We start from the raw sequence: 23,904 nt of genomic DNA on the forward strand, positions 1-23,904 counted from the left end.
TCTATGTACCAAAGTATCGTACATACTATCGGGTGTACGATAGTATTTGTTATTGTTTGAATTCAGGTTTGGTTTCTATGTCTTTAATATACTTACTTAGTGTTTTTACTGATATTACCTTAGTTGTGTTTAATACCAACAAAAAACAAATGTCCCCCTTTGCTTTCTCCAAAGTTGGACCCAAGTGCTGACTTTTAGTATGTCTTGAAACCGTTTGGAAAAGCCCAGACACTGATGTCAGGACTTAGAAAACTTCCTATTGATTCACAACTCCGGAGTTTAATGGGACCAAAATTGTGAATGCATTTCAAGGCAACACCCCAAACTGCAATGTTTCAGCTTCAGCCTTTCATCAGCAGATAGCTATGCCCCACTCTAGCCTAAAACCATTTAAACACTTGCATTGACAAAATGTCTTCTGTTTCCAATAAAACCACCTTTTAAGAAGAATAATTAAGAAAGAAGTAAAAGGCTGCCAAGCAATAGGAGAAAGATGGGACATTGTTTCGCATATAGAACTGACAGAGCTAAGAGATAGTGTCAAATAAAGAAGTCAAGATTTATGGCCCTGAGATAGGTAACTCAGGCCATGGAGGAATTATGTTTGGTACCCTTATTTTTCAGGAAAGATGTCTGCAGTCATAGTAACCCTTATAGTCACTTGGCAACCTATTTAAAAAGAAAAAATATCCATGCAGAGAAAGTTTAGACAATTAAACAATAGGTCAGTCAGATAAACAAAAAGTATCTTTCAAACTAAACTGTTATGTAAGAAAAAAGGAAAAATGTTGCATATAATGAAAGCACAGCAAGAAAAGTAACTGTCTAATTAAAATACACAAAAACAGCACCTACCAGACAGTGATGTAGTCATAGATGGGTTCTGTGCTCAGAACGGTGAAGTTGATATAAATTCCATGTCCAGGAGGAACTCTGACACTCCACACACAGTCCTGGAAGTTTGGATATTCTTCCGGGTGTCCAGGAGAGTAAATGGTACCATTTAATGAGGTAATGTTACCACCGCACAAGGCTGGGAGAAAGAGTTATGGTTGATTATTTATTTTATGTTTCAGCACAGTGAAGCTGAATCAATCTTCTCTATTGTTTAGCATTACTGTATCTACCACAGGATTTGATAATTATTTATTCAGTTGATTTATTTTGTCAGCTGTGTAGCTCATAGGTTCAGCTGAAGTGTTGTACATAATATGTTATTACTATAAAAAAGTTATTTTTTTAAACTAAACCTGTAAATTGTGAAAAACCTGCATTATGTTAAAGTCACATCATTGCATAAAAACAAAGCATGAAATTAAAAACAATGTTTTCATCTTTTCAGCTTTTATTTAAGCTAATAAAAATACAAATCTGTCTTATTCACATTTCCTGAACATTTTCATTTTGTAACTACATGTATATCACCACATACATGTACGTCATCTGGATTTTATGTGATGGTGTCAAAAAAGATACATCCTTTTCAGAATTTTTTGCAATGAGAATCTAAAAAGTGTTGTGTGAACTGGAATTAAACTTCCTCTGAGTTGTTCCTTTCTCAAAAAACATAATGTTATGCATATAACTACTGTTCCCTGAAGGAGAGGAACAAGGTACAACACATAGAGTACCCCATACGCTATGTGTTGTACCGAGTGAATCGACAGAAAGGGAACCTTTTTCTGCAATTAGAGGTGCAAGTTTGCACCTATAATTTCTAACAATTATTTTTAGCAAAATAGCTTAAACTCAGACAGAAAGGATCTATGACCAACAATTTTAATGTCTGTCAGCAGAATCTCAATTATAGTTAAATCTGGACATTGAGCAGGCCATTCTAACACATGAATATATTTGATCTAAACCATTTTATTATAGCCCTGGATGTATGTTTAGGGTCTTTGACCTGCTGGCATATCTACCCAATTTTAGTTTAGCTTGACGCAGCACAATATTTTAAATCGTATTCATAATTGTAATATCAATATGTGCAATTCATGATCCTGAACTCCATTTAATGTTCTCCTTGTGTGGCATGTGATTTTAGGTGATACATTTGGAGTTGTAGTTGTGCAGGCTCATAAACAATGCATGGAATAGTTTGTTAAAAAGGTTGGAAAGAGTATATGATCTACCTTTCACTTCACAAATATGTGCTACTTTGTGCTGGTTCATAAAATAAAATCCCAGCAACATAGAATAAGGTTTATGATTGTAATCTGACAAAGTGCATCTGAAGATGTAAAAACTGCTGTTTAAATGAGGAACAGTGCCAAAAAAGAAAAAGCGAGTGAATTCCCCTCACAACATCACACTAAAGAATTTCACCTCTGGCAAATCTTATAACACCTCTTGGACCAAAGTTCACCCTGGAAAAAAAAAGGTAACAGGTACAGAGATGACCTGTGCAGTCAATTACCTTCACACCGTGGTAAAGGGTGGTTCCAGTTCCTGCTTATTCCGTGTAAACACGTTAGAGAGGCTTCTCCGATCAGAGAATACCCAGGCAGACATTCAAAAGACACCGTCATCCCTACGCTGAAATCTGTGCCAATTACGATACCGTTTCGAAATGGCCGTGGGTCAGGACAGCTCTGAAGCTGGTAGGCTGGAGAGACAATAATGGAAATACATAATGGTTGATAAAACACTATTATTTGGACAAAGAGCAGGAAAATAACATGTCTTTATTTCCTAGAAAAGGCTGTGACATGTGAATAACAGTTAGATGAGATGTGGTTATCAAAAATATAAATGTCAATAAACACAACTGAACACACCTTCTCTGCTTGGGGTAACACCTATTCAAAGCTTACCACTCGGATCGTAAAAAAACAATTAGGTGAAAATGTTGTTTTGTCTATTGGGGTCTTAAAAATGATTAATCTAAACCCTTTCTCTTCAAAGTTGCTCATTACTGAACCATAAAAAGACAAACACATGTGTCTTGATTGTCTTTAAATCTTTCTAAATGAAGCTGAAATGTAAATTGCTACACACTAAATGAAAGAACAATTTCACTCTTTCATGCACTTTGCAGCAGCACAAAACAATAGGTCTTAAATTTCTTAAAATGTTCCAAAATAATCCTTCTTATCATCCACATCTAAATTTAGCAACCTTTTAAATATTTCTGTTGTCAAGTTTTTAAATCTGGGTTGCCACAGCTGTCTGTGTATACAGTACATATTTTTTTAACAAGTATATGAAGTTTTAAGAGGATTAGGTTTTACTTATGCCTGTTTTAAGCTCTGGTGGTGGAGCTGTCAGCCGATAAAAGGCATTATTCAATAGCATCTGTAATTTTCATATAAAGAGAATTAGGTCAAACAAAATTAGGCTGCCTAAAGGATTTGTCATAATAAATATAACATTCTGAAACCAGATGGCATAAATTTTAAACTCTCTGAAATGGATCCAAATGAAGAACCTGTCTGCACCTTGCAACCATTTTCTTGCAGCATTTTTCCCCCCAAAATAACTACTTTTAACTCTAAGAGTTTTGTTTTCGAAGAAGCCTGGTGAATGAAGCCACAGCTGGTCAGATGGCTGCTTCTGTTGTCTCTGCTCTGAAAACGACCACTGTAAACAGAGCTTTGGAAAGGAACTTCCAGAATCAACATTTACCTTGATATGTGATGTGGAACCCTGGTTTGTTTTGTGAGTAGTCGCTGTGGAAAAAAAAGGTGGTTTGGTGTGTGGTGCTGAACAAGGGCTTAGGAATAACTGGACCGCTGAACCGGTCAATCACAGAACCCGTCTCCAGCGTTCCACTACGGATCTCTAGGTAATCATGGATTGCTTCGGTGGAGAAGTTTAAAAACTGGAGATGAATACCTGAGTAGAGATGATAGACAGAAAATCACAAACATTTGTGAAAAATCAGTCAATAAATTACACTTACATAAAAGAACAATCAAGCACAAGTCGGTGCTTTCTTATGCTTAATCACATCGAATGATGATTCTTACCAAAGCCAACAGGTAAGTTAACACTCCAGGTGCAGTCCAATCCACTGGGATAGTTACCAGGATAACCTGGACTCAGAATCACCCCACTGACATCCTTCATAGAGCCACCACACTGGGCTGTGTGAAAAAAACACAAACAACTCATAATTAAAGTATGCAGGACTGCCAGGTTTGACGCACTTCAGCGTCACGGTTTGCCTCTCTTTCTCACCCTGTCTAGACAAATCTCCAATCTTGGTTTCCACAGTGCTACCTGTGATTGGTCATTCTAAACACATCCAGGCCCAAAGTTCCCAAACTGATTTAAACACAAAACCTCCATGGTGAGATTGTGACAGTTCATCATGAAGAGGGTGTGCCCTGGAAGCAGGACTGTAAAATTATAAATTACCATGATGTGTGCCATCATCCTCCAATATTATGTGAAGGACCAGCCATGATGGCATTACGCCAATCCAAAGATACCCACAATTGGCTGGTGATGTATCGTTTGTGGCCCTTTGGAACGCCGTTTGCAAAGCAGATGATGTGCTGTCACGGATGTTGCTGCAATAAAAAAGATCTCACCAAGAGGCTGACATGAACAATCCACAAACTAAGCAGAAAAATAACAAAGACAAAATAATATGATGAAAATGTGAAGATGTGACATTTTCATTGTGGATATTCAAGAGAAAGGTAGGAAAAGTATATTGGTTGCAAAGTAAAAAATGAGAAAACAATACTGTTTAAAAAATGAAAAAGAATAATATGCACAGATGCCTTAAAGAAAGGTTTTTAACCTTCTCCCAGAAAGTAAATATTCTCTCATATAAAGATACACAGTGGACCATTTTATTGTCAAAAAGATTTTTTTTGTATATTTCACACCCACCCACATTAAGATTTTCTTTTATTCTTGCCAAGAGGTAATGTTGTGGAAGACTGGTACGACATAACGAAGAAAAACATCTTTCATAAATCATAAGAAACTGTTAAAAGACAATACAAATATCAAAACATCTTCCAAAAATTATTAGAAAGATCTAAAAAAAAACCCTCTTGGTACATTTACATATTCAAATTCAAATTTCAAAAATACTTTATTTATCCCAATGGGAAATTGCAGACACTTGATACAGTGTTCGGCTTGTATTATAAAAGGGAATTTTCATTCTCAGTAATTCTCATGTGATGAGACATGTGAAGCATGTGCACCCATGAACCCTACATGTTTTCTTTGTTGTCACAAAATGTTGGTTCACATGATGTACTATCCGATCAAGAACACTGTCTGGGTAAGGGAGCTGTGGTTAAACACAGAATGCTTCAAGTGATTTTCAGACGTTCAGAGTTTTTGATTATGTCTTGATGTTTATTTTGCTCTAGCTATTGTTTTGTGATCTAAAATTAATTATTCTCTGTATTGTTGTGCACCATGCTTTCAAAAAGTGGTGGAGGTGTGTGGGGGAGGTGGTGTCGTAGGATGCAATAGGGGCAAGCATTCTTGTTCTGTTTTGTCCAAATCTTAAGTTTGTTATTTTATAAACACGTGTCTATTTTTTTATTGATGACAATTTAAATGCAATTACTAGAATAAATGTAGCATTCTGTGTTTTAGCTAAACACTAATTAAACAGGTCTAGATCAAGGAAAGGAATATACTTAGGATTGGTTTCTCCAAAACTGACTTGATGTGTTGGTGTATTCTGCATGTTTATGGCTTAGCATCAATTCAAAAGTACTCAAAAGCGCAAAAATAATGCCCAAACATCTAATTTTCTTTTATTTCTTGAGAATCAGAGAAAGCAGTGGAGACAGCTTGCATAATCCCTGTAGTTCTGTGGTTTGGTTTGCATATCTATAGGGTGCATCATCATATGAATGCTTGTACGTTTCAGGGTGTGCATCAACAAAGTGTAGGAGGACACGTACCGATACACAGAGGTACAGGGTAGTTCCATCTTCTAACAGGTCCAGGCATACAGGTAATATGTGCATTTCCCTGGAAATGTAAAAGCAACCATATTTTGTTAACATTAAACAATTACAAAATCAAGACACACACTTCAAGTACTTTAATAGTGCATTCTTCTCTGTTTAACAATTTGCATTCACATAACAAGGCATCTGCAGAATACTGGAACTGGGGGTGTGTAGACCTTATTAAGTGTGAGACACACAAACCTCCACTAGAACTCTACATCATACTGCATAGAAATTGGGTAGACCACACCAGAGACATTCATAATTCAGGAGTTGTGTAAACCACACCAGACTCGTGTGTTTAGCAAACGAAGGGAAATCACACGAGAGAAGGCTTTCCTTTTGATTCAGTTCAGATAGTTTTAGCTTTGCGGTGCCAGGGGATGAACTAAATGAATGGCGGCACATCAGAAAAGCTGAGCAGACTTTAATCATTTCACCTACATGTTTTGTATTTGGTTTGAACTGATTTGCAATAAAAATACTCATGCCGTGTGTTGGCTTGCTATGATTAAGCTGACTTTGTTGATATGTAGAAAGTCTTTGTAAGTAAAATCTATACAAATAAACACATTGATTGATTTTTTTTTTTTTTACCTGAAGAGAGTATCCTTGTTCACATGAAAACTGTACAACATCCCCAACCATGAATCTGTCTCCTTGTCTGATTCCATAGTTTGGTGTCTGGGGCTCTGGACATGATTCCAAACCAATGGCTAAACAAAGACACAAACAAGGTTATAAAAGTTTCAGTAAACATAAGAAAGGGAAAATACGATGTCGGCAACGATGTTTCTAAAGTAGATACAGATATAAAGAAACACACCAAATGTTGGTAATTTGGTGTGTTCAATTCACACATGAAAAGGAATACATCACAAATTGTACCATCCATCTTGTTTTGAACAGTGAATAGTTGAAGGAATAAGAACTAACTACGTGAACAAAATTAGGAGCAAAAATACAGAAATGTCTCTTTTTTTCAATGAATTGATGGCATTAGTTACGGATTTATTTCTAAATGTCTGATGGCTATTGTCCAAAACAGTCCAAGAACCAAGAGTCCCTTGCAGAGGCCATTAGAACAGCGTGATATTACAAGTTATAGGTTGTTTTTTTTCACTTAAATATTAGGTAATGTACTCGGTCTCTTTGAGCTTTATGTAAGCTCACTGCACAGGACTCCACTACTGAAAAGTATTCATGCTAACCTGCTGCAGTACATTTAAAGAAGCTAATGAGATATTGGTCAGATGAGACCAAAATTGGACTTTTTACATGTCTTTGCAAACAAACACCATGTTTGGAGGAGAAATGCCACTCTGTAGAACCACGAAGCACCAAACGGCATGGCATTACTTTTGTTTTGTTTTGTTTTTTTACTATAATGTGACTGGCAAACTATTTTAAATTTAATTTAAGGAAGCATAAATGGATAAATGTACCTGGGAACATTTAGTTAATGTGTGAAGATGATTTTTTTAGACAATGACCCAAATCACATAAGCCTAGTAAAAAAGGTTTCCTAAACTACAAGAAGGTTATCCCATTCTTGTAAAGAAACAACTGACTTTGATCTAATTTAAAATCAAAGGAACTGCTGATCAGAGAGACTCCAGGACTTTCCAGGTTTGAAAACAGTCCAAGCTCACGCTGTTTCACTACTTCTCTCTTGTCACTCTACTTTATTTAACACCACTTGATTTATGGACTAATTTGTGTCAATTTCTTCGTATTGTATGTGTGGATTAATTGGGTTGTTACAAACATCTGGTGTTAATTTCATTTTAATAGCCTTCCACAGAAATGTATTCATTTATGAAAAACACATTGGAATGTTCAATAGTTACTCTCTCCACAGTGCTTAAGCAGGATTTATTTCAAATGACGCTGGATGCACATTTACCTGTATATTCCAGGTGAAATCCAGCAGCTGAGACGCTTATATCAGAGCTAAAGCTGAGATAGAGGTTGTTAGATGTGCTATTCAGGAGAGGGGGGATAGTTGTGCCTGAGAAAAGAGAGAGAAAGACAGGAAAAGAGGATGAGGATCAAATATTTTGAAAGCAAATGATCAAATCTGAAGCCAAGGAAACAACAAAGGACTTTCTAAACCCACATTTATTCTTAGAGAAAAGTTCTCAAAGGAAGGAGAAGGGAATTACTTTAATTTGAGGCATCTATTTTATTTGAAATCTCTTCTCAAATGTTGTCTTGACCTAGATAGACTGGCAAGGGAAAGTACAAAGTAAAGGGAAGAAATCTACTGCACTGCCAAAGCAAAGACGGTCTCACACAATGACTTTGAATGAGATGATGCATTTAAATGTAGAGTCTATGCTTACTTTTTTAACTACTTAGCAAAGGGAATGTATTTTTTTAGGAGGAAAATGAACCACTGCAGCTGCAATAAAGTATCTATCGACTCCAATATCGCTAAAAATGAGTTGTTCTTTGACATACACAAGATTTCAGTTTAGTGCCAGGTGTGTTATCACAACGTGTCTGCACTCAAAGCTTCATCTGAATGAACACTGAATTAGGTCACTGGATGTTACTGGATGACAATGTTACTGTTGTGAGTGGAATTAATAAGCAGGGCTTTTTATGATTGTACAGGTCTGCCGTTGCTTGGTTTTATGTTCCAGAGGAAGCCTCATTTATTATTGTGACATAAAAAAAATCATTATTAGTTATTATTCAGCTATTAATATTTTATAGCTTTATAATTAACTTCATTGATTTAACAGTGTCTGTTATTTGGAGATGTATGGCAGTATTAATTAGGAAGTGAATTTAAAATCAATATTGTTTTATCACGCCGACACATGAATTTACTTACTAATGATATTTTCATATGGAAATAGAATCAATGTGGTGTCAGTTCATTTCTCATCTCATAATCTTCCTTCCATTTTGTCACAGAGATGTCAAGCCCTGCTAAAGATTAATTGAATACAACAAGAGGATACTCAGACGACTCCCCCTTCCCTAAAAGCAGGACCGCTATCCCCACAAGAGAATGTGAATATGATTTGCTGCAGCAGCACAGCCGAGGCACTTTGACTGCAGGCAGGCGGTTTGGATAGTCATGCAAGCCAAACTAATGGCACATTAAAGTACAAGGCGCTCTTTCCGTAGTCTCTCAAGAACAGTTTTTATTAAGGAATCCGAGGAGCAATGTAGCTTCTTTATGTAGGAGTGAAAAACCAAAATGAAGGTGAATGGTTTATAAAATTTTATCATTTGTTTATATTAGCAATTTAAATCAACTTTGTGTTTCATGAATAACTTCAGGGTTCCTTCACAGTGATTTATGCATTTTACCATTCTGGATAGACAAACTGTGCAAAATTAAAGCAGAGTGCGGAAAAATTGTTTGTATTCAAACTTTAATCACTACCCCGTCCTCTAAAGCTTGTATACATCCGTCTATCCATCCATTCATGAGAAACAACATCAGGTATTAACCCTTATATCTTAAGGCCTTTTCCTTTAAGTTCAGATATGACTGACATTTCAACTGTCCATTTTCTATGTTCACTTAATTCTGATTCAGAAATAAAAACGGCAATCATTTTAAAATAATAAGCTATCATTTTAATAATTTACTCCAAAAATAACATTATGACTCAGAAAACTTAAACGCTGTAAACCTTGCATTGTGTATGCATTTATCTCAATTTGCCATTTGCTAAATGGCAAATTGAAAAAAAAATCCTAATTTTTGAAAATATGGTTTTGGATTTTTAATTATGATTTGGTTTAAGTGTACATGATTATTTCCTTAGTGACAGAAGATTATGTAAAAGTATTTACCAGAGTAGCTGCCAAGTCTTGGCGCATGGTTGTCGGCACCATCGTAGAAGTCTAGCGAATCCCAGTTATGTTCAGTTGCAAAACTCACAACTTGTATCTGGACAGAAGGAAAAAAGAGAAATTGTTAACTGAGCTTTCAGTTTCTTAAGCAAAGGAGCTTAAATTCTCTTGTAAATGAACATAGTGCCATTAAATGATTTTATTCCTATTCTAATTAGTACCAAGGAGAGATATTTGAAAAGTTATGGGTAATTCAAAGTGAAAGGCTAAATGTGAGCTTTATGTCAGCATCCTCTAACTCCACTTTCAGAAGAGGCATCTTTGCCTTTGTGTTCGCCCGTGAGAGCCGTTTAGCTTACATGCAATCAGGCTTTATCTTTCATGATTAGATCCTATCTAGTTATCTCTGATGGCCCTTTTCTCAGAAACCATCCATCCATTCATCCCACTAATAATGTCCTATCTGCACCGAGATCCTGCCTGCTCAGCTTTTAAGCCAATGATAGATAGGTCAGCTGGGAAAGCGGCATGTGACAGAAACAACCTGTATTCCGGCCCCTTCTGGAACGGACACCTTCCACACGCAGTTCTGATTGTTGTCATATGGTTCTGGGTAGCCTGGAGACAGGATGGTTCCACGGCGAGAGGTCAATACGCCTCCACAGGGAACTGTGGAAGATGATGTAACAAGAGAGAGAAGGCAGGGGAGAAAAGTAAAGAGGTTAAAACAACATTATAGGAAAGTGACTACAAACAAGGAGTGTGGGGGTTTTGTAGAGAAGGAGAAAAATAATAGTAAATGTGTTTGGCTTGTTACTGCTCCTTTACTGTAAAATATACTGTGTCCTATCCAGAGGCTCTGTACCTATGCATGTTGGCAGGGTGTCATTCCACTGAGCCAGGTTGTCCGGTACGCTCTCGCAGCGAATGGCAGTGGAGCCGTGAAGTACGTATCCAGGGTTGCACTCAAATTGCACCAAGGAGCCGACTGCAAAGTCATTACCGAGACGTTTCCCGAAGCGTGGCTCCGGGACTGAGCTGCACTGAGTGGAGCTTGTCCTGGGTACAGCTGGAGACAAAAGCAATAAGACATGGCTGTTAAAAAAAAAGCTTGGGTTTAAAGGAGTAATAATGTGATGGGTCAATGTTTGCTGCCTACAGCAATCGCTACACACATAAGCACTCATTGTAAAGATCTATAGAAAAATTAATAAATTCATATTTTATAGCAGTAGCATAATCCCACAATTATCTTCAGCCATTAACTTTTATGCTGTGTATTTTTAATAGATAAAACCCGGATTGCACTGTAGGTGACTCTGGTGTGAAACAAAACCTTATCCCCACTGTATTGAATGGTAGAGTTACTGTAATGATGTGGGCTCGACTTTCTTCCAGTGGTTCCAAAGGGAACCTTGTTCGAGTGTGTGGCATCATGCACCGTATAAAACAGAACATTTTAATATAAATCAGCTGAAAGGACTGAACGTTATTGAAATAGCTCAACGTTATTCAGTTATTTCAGTATGGTAAATTGTATAATATACCAAATTATAGAATTTGGTATAAACAAAATGGCAGAATAAATCCATCCTGCCTTGTATAAATACTTAAGGATGCTGGTGGTGTGGTAAATACTTTTTTGTCATGCACTCACAAGGGCCCCTTGGCACCAATTTATAATTAGTGAACTCCACAGCAAACATGATTGTTGCTAAACAGGATTTTCCTGTATGGCCATCTTCTGATGGCTTCTTCCAGTAGGATATTGCATTAATGTCACGTTCCCAAATATTTTAAGCTGGCTTGTCAAAAAATTACAATGAGCTTGCTGTACTCCAATGTCATCAAATCTTAAATCACCATATTTAGGTAGACCTGATTCTGCATCCTTGATGTGCAACAGTGTGATAATACATTGACAATATAAACTAATATCTCTAAGAAACGCTTCAGGCACCTTGTTGGATTTTCCCATGCAGAAATAAGTCACTTCTGAAAGCAAAAAGTAGGTCTTACCTAGAGCTAGCAGGCTGTACTTAAAAGTGTAAGATGAATTTATTATTTCCTATTCACTGTGGTGTTGTTTTTGTCTTTTTTACAAATGAAGACAAAAGCATGTCAGAATGAGGAATTTCAAAAGGGCGTTCCTGAGCAAAACTGTTGAGGCCACTTGTATATTAACTTAGATAAAAGGTACATTAACAATACCCAACAACAATTGAAGCTCAAGGTCTGACCTTGGTAGACAAAATGGAATCCCTTGGCAGTTTCTGGTCCCACTGTGGTAAACTTTACTGTGATCTGGTTTCCTGAACTCAGAGGCAGTGATTCACCTGACGAAAAAGAAATTGACAGAAGACAATAAAGCACTCCAACACGGAATCTTTGCTCAGGCTGGAAAGCCATTCATTGCGATCGCAATCACACATCCTTACCGGAGTGGGAACCGGAAAGAGAGGACAGTAGTGTGTTTTGTTGGGTGGGTCCATCATAGATTTCCACAACATCATTCAGAGATGTCTGGAACAGCACAAACTGACCGAAGAGGACTGCAGAAAAGAAGAAAGGAAACAAAAAATGGATAGGAAAGCCGAATAAAGAGATGAGTTAACGAATGGGGGCAAAATTATTATTCCACGCTGCTGTCTGAGCCTGACCTTCCCCCGATAAAATTAACCTGTAATAGTTAATTTACATCTTATTAAGCTGCAGTGTCAACTTCTATTTGAAGTTGACACTGCAGTGCTGATATGTAATTTTATTGGCACAAAATTACATATCAGCACACTTAATAGTCAAAACATCACCTATCTTCATCATGCGCTAGTCAGACAGTTCCCTCCATTCTTGCACAGCCGGTCACAGAGTTTCAGAGTTGTCAGCTTTCGTAAAATGCTAATGTTTGCAAAACTGAACATACATTTGCGAACATATGGCTGTGTGGAAATACTTTATTTCTGTCTCCTCAATCAAATCAGGAGATGTATGGCGCAGAAATCAATCCAACTGCTTGTGAAGCCACATTGATCAATCCATTATTTCTTAGCAGTAAAACATGCGAGCAGGTGGCTATTAATTGAGAACTGCATTTGCGATACAGATGCACCAGTCTTTACTCTTTATGCAGTCAGGAACTAAACACCGCCTGCCATGCATTGGCAAGATATTCCTCTGCTGAAACCATAAATTTACCAGTGCAGGCTTAGTGGCAGGCGGTATTAGACAATCTCCCCAGAGGCTAAAGGCTCTGGCTTTTCTTAATCTAGTACAATTCTCTCTGTCCTAAACAATCACTTGATCTTTAGTCCAATCATTAGCTGCATTAAGATGGAAATCTGGAGGTGGGTTGTCAACAGCACATATAAACAACAAAAAAAGTGTCCTACTTGATAAATGACATTTATTTGAGGCCGTATCCCTTTCACTGCACACATATCTCCCCTCCCCATCGCTTTCTCCTCCTCTGGTTCACTGTGGCCCCAAAGGCTGACTTGTAAAGGATTAAATGTGAACATTGCCAAGGATATAGGGCTATAAGAAGGTCAATGGCCACATTCTCCAAGGGTGTTTCTCTCTATAGATTTCAGTTAGAGCAAAAAGAGTCCCTCTCTTCTTTAATGCAAAATCTCATTTCATGTTAAATTAATGGCAAGTATTACAGAAAAAAGGAAGGTGGAATTTTATTCATTTATCCATTCTTTGTCTACATCCACTTACATGTGCAGGGTCACAGGAGAATTTTTGTTTTGACAAAACAAGACAAAACAAAAAAATAAACAACTAAATCAAGAAGGTTTTAGTGTCAGTCAGAAGTCCATTTGCATTCATCATAAGCATGACAATAATACATTAATGGCTTGTAAAGATGCACTGGAATAATTTTCATTTCAAAGCACCAAATAACATTTGAAAAGTAGAACTGGGTGCGCAAGTTTAAAATCATTGTGAATTTTCTCTAATCAATAAATCATCAAGGTGACAACATACGTACATATTGCCTTAAATATACGCTAAATGATGTCTAGCTTTATTAATTATACAAACTGTTTTGAGTCATTGACCTGTTTGCACACCCAGTTATGTAAAAGTTTCAAATAATTTTAAACAAATCTTCACTTCAAAATTAAATTGGTTACACTGTTCAGAAGTTACCCAAGAACCACTCAAGCAGATTATAAATTCATTCATGTTGAGGTTTTCAAACTTAGGAACATTGTGCCACCTGCTAAGCATGTTGTTTATGAAATACTATTGGGGACGTATACATATATTTTAGACTAAGTATCTTCGGACTAGACTGATTCAAGAATATTCATAAATTCAAAGTGCACATATTAATAATATTGCTAATGTATGTATAAATGGCACATTCAAAAAAGTACAGTACAAATGCATCTTTAAATGCCCTAAATTATAACATTTATGAACACAATGAGTGTCTGTAAACTTCTCACATCTCTGTATTTTAACTGTCATGTAAGAACATTAAACTTCCTACCAGAAAAATAATTTTAAAAATCTTTCAAATGTGATTAAAAACCAAGACTAGAAGACCAGCTACTTTTCATTCCTTGCTGACTGTTGAGTTGATCATAAAATGCAGATTTTGCCCATCTGCTAAAATATTCCAAAAAAACATGTCCACCATTTGCAGATTTTAAAAACTACGATGAATCAATCTGATTAAAGTCTCCGTCACTCTTTGCTGCAATACTGACATATGGTGCTGCAGTAGGAGTAGTTCACAGCTTAAAAAGGTTTCCAAGTTCCACATATTTTCAACAAAATGACAAACGCACCAGCATTTCCTCACATATGCACAAATTTAATAAAAAACAGCACACAGCAAATGGCCCAACACACACATATAAAACACTGCTGGCATATTCCTCCCTCATACTGAGATAACAAAGGATGGCAAACAGTATAACACACACTAGGAGGGGATGATCACAGCAGACCTGCTCCTTGGTGTGTTTACCACACGCCTCATTGATGCCTCCCTGCACTAAACTCACATACACCCGAGGGACATCGCCAGTCATCTGGGTCCTAATATGTCTCGCAAAGTTTGAATCAATCTTCAGGACGTGTTATCAGATGATTGAAAACGTTTTACTGCTCATTTAAAAGCTCCTGATATCAGATAAAAGGAAACCTGGGCAACAATCCCTGCAGAGCTGCCATGCCTTCAGATGAGCCATCTGAGTGGGTGTCCTGAGCCGTGTGGTCCTCCAAAAGATACAGCACTTCTGACACGGAAATTTGGCCGTGGTTTTCCCTCATATAATGCTTTAACTACAGGGGTTATTTGAATTAACGGTGAAAATATCATCAAGCAGCTGAATTCAAAGAAACTACTTTAAGAAGCTTATTAAAAAGCCTATCAAAATTATTTGACAGAACATAAGCAGAGTGGAGGCAATTCTACCAAATGCAAGACCATTTTTGAAAGAAAGTCATGAAAAATCATTCTTGTTTGCAGTAAACTATTTATGTGACAGACCAAACATGTCAGAAGATGCTTTCTAACACACAGAACCAAAATCAAACTTTTTCATCTATATTCAAGATGCTGTGGTTGAAAACTAACACTGCACAATACCCTGAACACGCCATCCTCAGAGTTGGATTCATTGATTTCAATGAATGTTTGTTGTTTAGCTGCCTGTAGCAGCACTGCTGCTGATTTATTAAATGAAGCAGTATAAAATGCAGATTTCTGCACCATCCTATGAATGAATGAAATAAAGTGCCTGAAATATTTGTTTTATTTAGCATTTTTAATTAGTTCTTTTTGACATTATTAAGTATATGCTAACATTGCATATCAGCCAATTAATATTGTGTATGTTTATTGGCTTTTTCATTAATGTAATTTATCTTGTATTGAACCATTCCTATGCATTTCATATGCATATTGACCGTGTGGAATTATTTACAGTAAGGGTAAAGGTATTTATTTTGTGTGCACACTGGGTACAATTTGTTTTAAGGTATTTAACATTTATTTATTGAAACATTGACCCTGTTTTTATAACAAAGATATCCCAGAGATACTGAACAGTCCACATATTGGTCGTCACCCTGTAGGCGTTCAGTGAAAGAAATTCCAATTCTGGGAGTATTCACCATTCATTCCCGGTTCTCCTTCCTGGACTGAGACCTCCTGTGAGACTTTACTTTACTCTGAGCATCAACACGTTTGCAGGAGATGGTTCCCTAGCTCAGCTGGAGGCTCACCACTGACCACCTGTACCAATATGCAGGAATCCTGGACATGGTTTACTTCCAGGTGGAAGATGTCAACAAGGTTATTGGTCTGAAAGAAGCAGAGGGCTTCTTTCTCTGCATAACCCCCCACCAGAGCAGAGGAGAGTAGTGAAAAAATTCTCAGATGCTCCTGGGAAGCCAACAGGAAAACAAACCTGGATGAATAATTAAAAATGGGGCAATACCAGGGACTGAATAAAAACTGATGCTATACTTTCAAAAACCTAGTATCCTTATTCTCCCACTTCACAACTCTGCACGGCTGTGAATGGATCTACCACGTAAACTCTCTTTGCAATACATTAAAGCTGTTTGACAAAACATCCACTCTAAACAGTTTTGCAAAGCACTTAATCTGTTCAATGTACGTAAGTTTGTTACACAAGTAAACCATTTGTTTAAATAACTGGCAACCTACTGTTAAATTTTTCAACAGCATTTCCTGGTTCCCTTCATTAAGTGTTCAAATCTATGTCCAGATGGAGGCCACTACTAAAATTTGGTTGCAAACCAGAAGTCATAGTACAATTTAAGAAGTTTAAATTATGTTGTCATCAGATTTAGGAAGGGCTGGGTGTGAATGATGGACTTTGAGACTTGCCACATTACGAAACACAAATTAACACATACAAATGTTGAAGCTCACAAAAGCTCGTCATCTCCTCTCATTAATTTATAATTTAATGTTATGAATATATGACTATAGGAAGGGAACAAATCTATATGGGTGTCCACTGAGCCCTGCTCATGGAGGTGCAACTGCTCCTTACCTCTAATAACCACACTTAAGAGCACAGGCCCATTTAATGTGAAGAACCCCCTGCAATATTCATCTCTCTCTTAATGTGTCGTTGAAGTCTGAGTCAAGCACCACCAATCAAATGTGACAAGATAAAAACAGTATCATCCTTAAATGTCATTTCAATTATGAAACCCCGACCTGGCATCAAATGAACGGCCACCAAGTGTCCTTTCAGCTTGTGGAAAAAAATCACTGCTGGTTTCTCGGCATGCTCAAAAAACCCCAACAGGCATCCTTCAGGGGTTCCTTAAGCAGCCTCATTAAAAATCAGACATGTTTTAATGTCAGTTTGTTTCACTGACTATAATTCAATATAGGGATTCTTGTCAAACAGATTTCCTGCTCACCATTTCAGCATTATGAACTATATATACCCTTTTCAAGTTGTGCATACGAGCATGTGATTATTTAAAGTATTCTAGAATATTAGTTTGACATGAAACTGTTTAATGCAAATTCCCTGTCTTAACTCTTGTGTGCTGCGACAGTGGGTAAACTTACCAAACTCTCTCGGCACAGATATGGAATACACGCAGGTCTGTCCGGAAGTGTAGTTTCTGGGAAAGTTTGGCGATAAGACAGTCCCTTCTGACCCTGTAGAGCGACTTCCACAGGGAGCTGGAGGTTGCAGAAATGTTAAGTCGCACAACAGAAAGCAGCAAGTTCTAACAATCGATGCACAGAATAATTTAAATTGAATTTAAGAACGGTGTAAGGAATATATCACCTTGACAGCTAGGCAAAGCTCTGTTCCATCCAGGCCTCCCATCATCTCCCATACTGCAGGTTAGAGTGGAATAGCCCTAAAACAAAACAAAGCAGAATAATATGAAGTTAATCAGTTTTAAGTATTCCAATCCAACCATGTTTGGGCTGAGCAACAGAATTTAGTCTGTGGTTTATGCACATAAAATTTCTCTTCCAATGCAAGACAGTGTTCGGTGGAGGCAGTGTGATGGTTTGGGGTGGCATCTCCCTCACTGGAAAAAGGAACTAGGCATGTTATCATTGAAGGCATTCTCAATAAAGACAGCGACATGAGATTCTGCAACCAGTGGCAATTCCATATCACTCATTTTGGGAGTGAAGAGTACCGAGAGACTTGACTACATCCTGAGCTCAACCTTGTAAAACACTTCTGAGATCAGCCTGTGAGTGATGTTTGCAGCAGAGTGACAAAAAAAAAAAAACAACAACAAAGAAAAATGTGTCAGGCTTGTAGCAAATGCTGGATCAACAGTGTGATGAAGTGGCATGGAACTGAACGTCCCAAGCTGTTATGGTTGTGTACAATTTTTACAGACTTTCCTGAAAACCAGTGTTGTATAGTAACGAAGTAAAAATACTTCACTACTTTACTTAAGTATATTTTGGAGTACTTCATACTTTCCTGGAGTATGAAAATTTTTGATGACTTTCACTTTTACTTCACTATATTTCCGAACTTAATTGCGTACTTTTACTCCGATACATTTTCAATGTGTGGTTTAGTTACTCGTTACAAAAAAGCGAGAGAGAGAAACGCAAGTGTTTTGATCCCACCTGCTGATTAGCAAGTAGCAAGCAGGCTACCGAACAAAGTCCGTAGCCTGCTTGCCTGGGCTTGTTCATCACCACCAATAGGATACACCTTCTTCTTCTTCTTTTCTATTACGGCGGATCACAAGCAACTTTAAGGTGCATACCGCCACCTACTGTACATGAGTGTGTAGAAGCATTACTTCACATCTATTAAATTCTATTTTTTAATTTTGTATTCTTAAGATAAATAAACAATGCTTTCCTTAATTTGTGAATATCTGTTATGTTTCCTTCATTTCCTAATATACCTTTAAGATTCCATTCATGCCCTATATTTCTAACTATTCTCTTTAATTCTTCCCTTTCGAGTTCATTTGCCTTACAGTTCATCAATATGTGTTCTACATTTTCTTTCTCTCCACATCTTTCACATTTATCATTATTTTTCCTCCCTATTTTATAAAGCATGTCATTTAAGTAGGTATGACCTACTCTTAATCTACTAATTATTATTTCTTCTCTTCTGTTTCTTTCATTAATGCTTCGAATTTGAACTGACTTTTGTACTTCATATAATCTTCTTCCTTTCTTATCTTCATTCCACATTTTTTGCCATTTCTTGATTTCTTTACTTTTAATTAGGATACACCTGTTTCGCTTCTCCCATTAAACACAAAGCAAGTCTCGCAATCAGTAGCAGTCACATGGAAATTCTATCTTACAAAAACTCCCCGTCCAACTTGAAGAAACACATCGAGGTAACGTCTTATGAAATGGTTATAATCCTCCTGTTTCAGTAACTATAGCTTGGTCACTAGGCACTACTGTATTGTGAAACGTTGACCATAAATGAACTTTGTTTGGCATTGTTTCAGTTCCACACGTGGTGTATTTAGCTTAGGCTTAATGTTGACTGTAGCAGGCTACCTAGACTCCTCTGTTCAAGGGGGACAGAAGCCATAGCGATAGCAATTTAGACTAAATTTAACGAATATAGGAAAGGCATGCAAGTTCAAAACCAGGTTTACAGATGCCAATAAGCTGCATTTCCCTCCCAATTCTTTTTTTCTTTTGCATAATGACCAGTTGTGTGCACCACCTACTGACTGTAGCATTGACTGATTCACTGATTTGTGAAGTAGAGTAATCGTAACAGCTCTTTTTCTTCATGTTGGCCGCATTTTCTGTACCATTTATTTTTCTCATTTTCAGCACTGACCTTACTTAAAGGGAAAACTTAAGGCTTACAAAAACTTTGTATTTTCTGTCCTGGAGGGTATACTAAGAAGCTGGTTCAGTTGTAAAGCAGGTTAAGTTAACCTTGTGCTATAGGTAAAGCACCTAATTTTCTTAACTAAATGATGCCTGCAGGTATATCTATTAGCAGGTTTAATTTTGCCTGCATTGGTTGGGTACATTATTTTAAGTGTATTTGACAAGTTTACCAAAATATAAAAAATGTCATTCAAACTGCATTTGCTTTGTTTTACTTTTTACTTGTACTTTTCATTACATTACTTGAGTACATCCATTTTTACAGTAATTTCCATACTTAAGTACAAGAAGTTTCAGATACTTTAAGACTTTTACTCAAGTAACATTTCAGTCAGTGACTTGGACTTTTACCAAAGTCGTATTTTGGAGAGGTACTTATACTTTTACTTGACTCTGAGATTTCAGTACTTTATACAATACTGCTGAAAACCCCTTACATGTTTAAATTGTTAATTGGCAAAAATGCCTTGCTTTTTCAGATTTCAAGTAACATAGAATAAGAGTCGGCAGCAAAACAAGCTTTTTGGCAGAAATGATTAGTCTTTGTTGGGCACAACTAAATTGTTTAACTCCACTGTTTAACACAGAAATGCATTTTCCTTAAAATGTTTTTTTTTTAAAACACACACTTTCCAACATGAGATTTATTGCCACAAAACATTGTTACAATAATAATTAAAAAAGAAAAGCAGGCAAAAATATCTTTACTTTTTTTCTGCACTAAGTTTATTTAGCAGGCTATAATATTTTAAGTACTATGAATTTACATTCTGCAGGCCAATAATATATTTGCTCAAGTGCAGGAAGTTTATGTTAAGAGAAAAGTGAGGAAAGAAGGAGAAATTACTATTAGTATAATTGTCACCATATTTAGGAATGAAAGCACAGCTTTGTGTTTTTTATGCAGACCTACAGATCTTGCTGATACAAAACTAAAGCAAAAAATAACAAAGCCCCACTCATGTTGAATTTTCTTCCATTTCCTTCAGGTTAATAATGTAGCGTTTGGTGGAATTTATCAAAATCTAGTATTAGTAAAACTAAATCACGATTAAAACTGTCTTTAGTTCCTTTGTTTTTAAAACTCTGGGATTTTGTGTAGCACATCAGACTCAAGGAGAGGCCAATTAAATAATATCAGTGATACATGAACCAGAAAAGAGGATCAATTCTTAAATGTAGATTAATTTTTCTGCAAGTTAGACTTGCATGTTTCCCTCCCCAAGCACAAAGACACATGAACAATTATAACCCTCCTGAAGCTGCTAGCTACCTAGCAGCTAATGCTGTATGGATGTATGGAACCTTGTATGAAACCAATACTGCTGTTTGTATATTTAACTTGTCACCAGATTGGATTATCAGCATTTTCTCTGAGTTCCAGGCAAACCCTTGTAGTCTAGAGTACTCCCAATTTGTGGAGCGAGTTTACAGCATTTCATATTTGCTGTTGGTTTTTCTAATTGCAGCGTTTTCCCTCGTGCTCCTATTTCCTGTGGTTGCAACATTTTATTTGTGGTTGCAGCATTTTTTGTTTGCATTTGCTTTGTTGAATGTAAGTTAGATTCCATTTTATGTGATTGCAGCACTTCTTGTCTGCACAGTTCGTCTGTTGCACTTATTTTTTTGTATTGATGGGCTTTGGAGTTTGCATCATTCATGTGTTTAAAGCTCATTTTGACATTAGCTGTGTGTTTGTACCTGTACGCAACTGTACAGGGCTGCTTAATCTTCACTAATTTCTGATTTCATTTATTTTTAGCAGAAGGCAAAAATCCATGTTTGGGATCTAGTAAAAGTATTTTTGCTTTGCCCACTATTTCTGAAAAGAAAATAAACTTTTCAGAAATGTAGCTATGCTACTTAAGACATTTTAGGTGTCTGGTGAAGGAGCAATAGATTAGGTAAATTCCTGAACAACATGGCTATTATTAAGACTATCCTAAAAAATAGTAAGTAGTAATATTGATACATTTTTGCTGAGGTATGCTGCATTAAGGCTGATACTAATACATTTCTGTGATGAAGCAACAGTAAACATTACAGTGATATTGTCAAAATAATATAAGACATATCTTTTTACTTGAGACAAAACACTTTGGTATTTCCTTGTTAAAGATAGCAGATTATTTTAATCTATTCAGGAATCTTTATTGGCCTAAATATATCTATCTATCTATCTCTCTCTCTCTCTCTCTCTCTCTCTCTGTATATATATATATCTGTGTATTGTATCAAAATCCTGGTTTCTACCAAGGCATTTAGGCCAATAAAGATTCCATGTTTCCATATTTCATGTTGACCTCTTTTACCCTCAGGTCAACAAATCAAGCTGCCAGCTTGCGGTTTTTCATCCAAGTGTTTGTACCTGCAGAACATATCCTGCTTCACAGTAAAAGGTGACTGTCGAGCCCAGCTTGTAATCGGATCCCAACCTGGTCCCGTTCAGAACCACCCCTGGGTCAAAACAGGATTCCCTCAGTTTGGCTGTAATGGAAAAAGAGAGAGGGAGAGAGAGAGAAAACAAAGAAAAATAAAACAAATGTGTTTCTCATTAGGAAATGGGATAGACAAAGAAAAAGTGACAGGCACACATTGGTAACAAGGCAAATTAATATTAACCAAGTCCATTGCAATAATGAAAAGAGGCAGTCGCAGAGCTGGCCTTTCCATCAGTCTGTTTGCCTTAGCAGCCAGTGTGAAGATGGAGTAAGAACGATAACTTTATCCCTCAGCTCTTTGCATGCTATGTGAACCTTGCAAATGATGGCAGAGGCCCTCCCACCAAAAGATTAGCGGCCACCCGCATCAACTTCACACTTAATTCCTGAGTCCACAAAGAGCCAATATTTATTCTTTTGTGCAAGTGTATCAAAGTGACACCTCCTGACAGACTGCTTCAGCCCCCAACAAATCAACAGGGACTCCATCGTGAGGGCAATCTTTCTTTTCATTTTGAAAACACTGTGATACATTGTGTAATCAATAAGCGCGAGTTTGCCGCATACGCAATGGTGCATGCATACAGTATGGGTGATGTGAAAGAGGCTGAATGTGAAAATGGAATATTTCACACATTTAGTACCAATCCTGCTGTAATGAGAGTTAGGGAAAATTCTGTCAACCTCAAAGAGTGATTTCCCTAGCCACGTTGTTTATGAAAAGCAGATTCGACAGAAAAGTCCCCTAACACAATCATTTTGGGCAGAGTACATTAATATTTTTCTCTCCAAATGATTTGAGACATGAGGTGTGACAAAAATGTTTGATTGCAGCACAAAATGTATATATCACCAGCATGCAGTGCTTGGTAAATAATGACGTTTGTGTTTAATAAAGTCATATAAACACAACGATAAGAAATTGAATCTGAATTTTAATTTTATTATCACTATTTCCAAATAATCACTGGTTTGGGTATGTTTGTCACTCTCTTGGATCGCTCCCTTTGTTAACAAATTACAAATTTTTGAATTTAGAGCTCAGAAGGCCAATTATTGTTGTTTGGAATCAGCCACAGCTATACTTAATGTGTTGCCTTTGGTGGACAAAATCATGGTAAATTGGAGCCCTGCAGAGTGCTTGCTGTTTGTTGCTCCATGTCTTGTCATCATGAAAGAAAAAAGTTTGTCCATTCTGGCTTGTTTCAGTCTAGGAGCTGCACCGGAGTTTGAAGCCGTATTTCCATATTTTTCCACTCACATGTTGCAAGCTAATACAACACTATATAAAAAGCCTTTAGAATAAGTTATAATAAGTATATTTTTTGCAGAAACAGTCTCATGACAAATAAAGATATAGTCTTTGTATTTTGTTGTTCACTGTGTGGATGAACTCGGTGCGCATTATTCACAGTCTCAGTTGTTTTAATGTGCTGCAATGGTCTTCATTTAGATGTGAGTGACTTTATGTGTGTAATATTTGAAATGAAAACACATCTATCTTAATTGAAAGACACTCTTCCTATTTTGAAGAGTGGCTAGAAAACATGGGCCTATGTTTATTAAAAACATACGGGGTAGCTATCAGATTTCTGCTGCTACTTAAATGCAGTAAATTTAAAGGTTTGACGTTTTTAGAAATCCTTTACTGTGGAATTTTGAACATTCAATAAAAGAATATATCTAAAGCCCCTTTGATTATTTTAGGAGAATGCATAAACAGAGTTCCTACTAATTTCTCATGTCAAAACTTCATGACTGTCTAGTCTTAAATTTCTGGAAATCTCTGTTTTATATTAGACAATTTGTACAACATCACTATAAAAGTTCAATG

The 23,904-nt window shown here is 36.8% G+C and overlaps 1 protein-coding gene across 7 annotated transcripts in view; it reads right to left on the reverse strand.

The window, feature by feature from the left end:
- Positions 1-23,904, reverse strand: part of LOC114156180 (CUB and sushi domain-containing protein 3-like) — a 404,435-nt gene that overhangs the window by 56,910 nt on the left and 323,621 nt on the right. For all 7 annotated transcript variants that reach the window (XM_028036459.1, XM_028036460.1, XM_028036458.1 and 4 more), the window contains 15 exons: positions 21,998-22,116; positions 17,561-17,636; positions 17,335-17,451; positions 12,194-12,307; positions 11,996-12,091; positions 10,621-10,824; positions 10,300-10,424; positions 9,756-9,852; positions 7,843-7,947; positions 6,534-6,652; positions 5,886-5,955; positions 3,972-4,088; positions 3,628-3,837; positions 2,420-2,608; positions 856-1,033 (listed from right to left, as the gene is read on the reverse strand). In XM_028036459.1, the coding sequence (XP_027892260.1) occupies positions 856-1,033; positions 2,420-2,608; positions 3,628-3,837; positions 3,972-4,088; positions 5,886-5,955; positions 6,534-6,652; positions 7,843-7,947; positions 9,756-9,852; positions 10,300-10,424; positions 10,621-10,824; positions 11,996-12,091; positions 12,194-12,307; positions 17,335-17,451; positions 17,561-17,636; positions 21,998-22,116 (1,936 nt within the window). The remainder of the gene's footprint in view (positions 1-855; positions 1,034-2,419; positions 2,609-3,627; positions 3,838-3,971; positions 4,089-5,885; positions 5,956-6,533; positions 6,653-7,842; positions 7,948-9,755; positions 9,853-10,299; positions 10,425-10,620; positions 10,825-11,995; positions 12,092-12,193; positions 12,308-17,334; positions 17,452-17,560; positions 17,637-21,997; positions 22,117-23,904) is intronic.

This window comes from Xiphophorus couchianus, chromosome 13, assembly GCF_001444195.1.
Source record: "Xiphophorus couchianus chromosome 13, X_couchianus-1.0, whole genome shotgun sequence".
Classification (NCBI taxonomy): domain Eukaryota; kingdom Metazoa; phylum Chordata; class Actinopteri; order Cyprinodontiformes; family Poeciliidae; genus Xiphophorus; species Xiphophorus couchianus.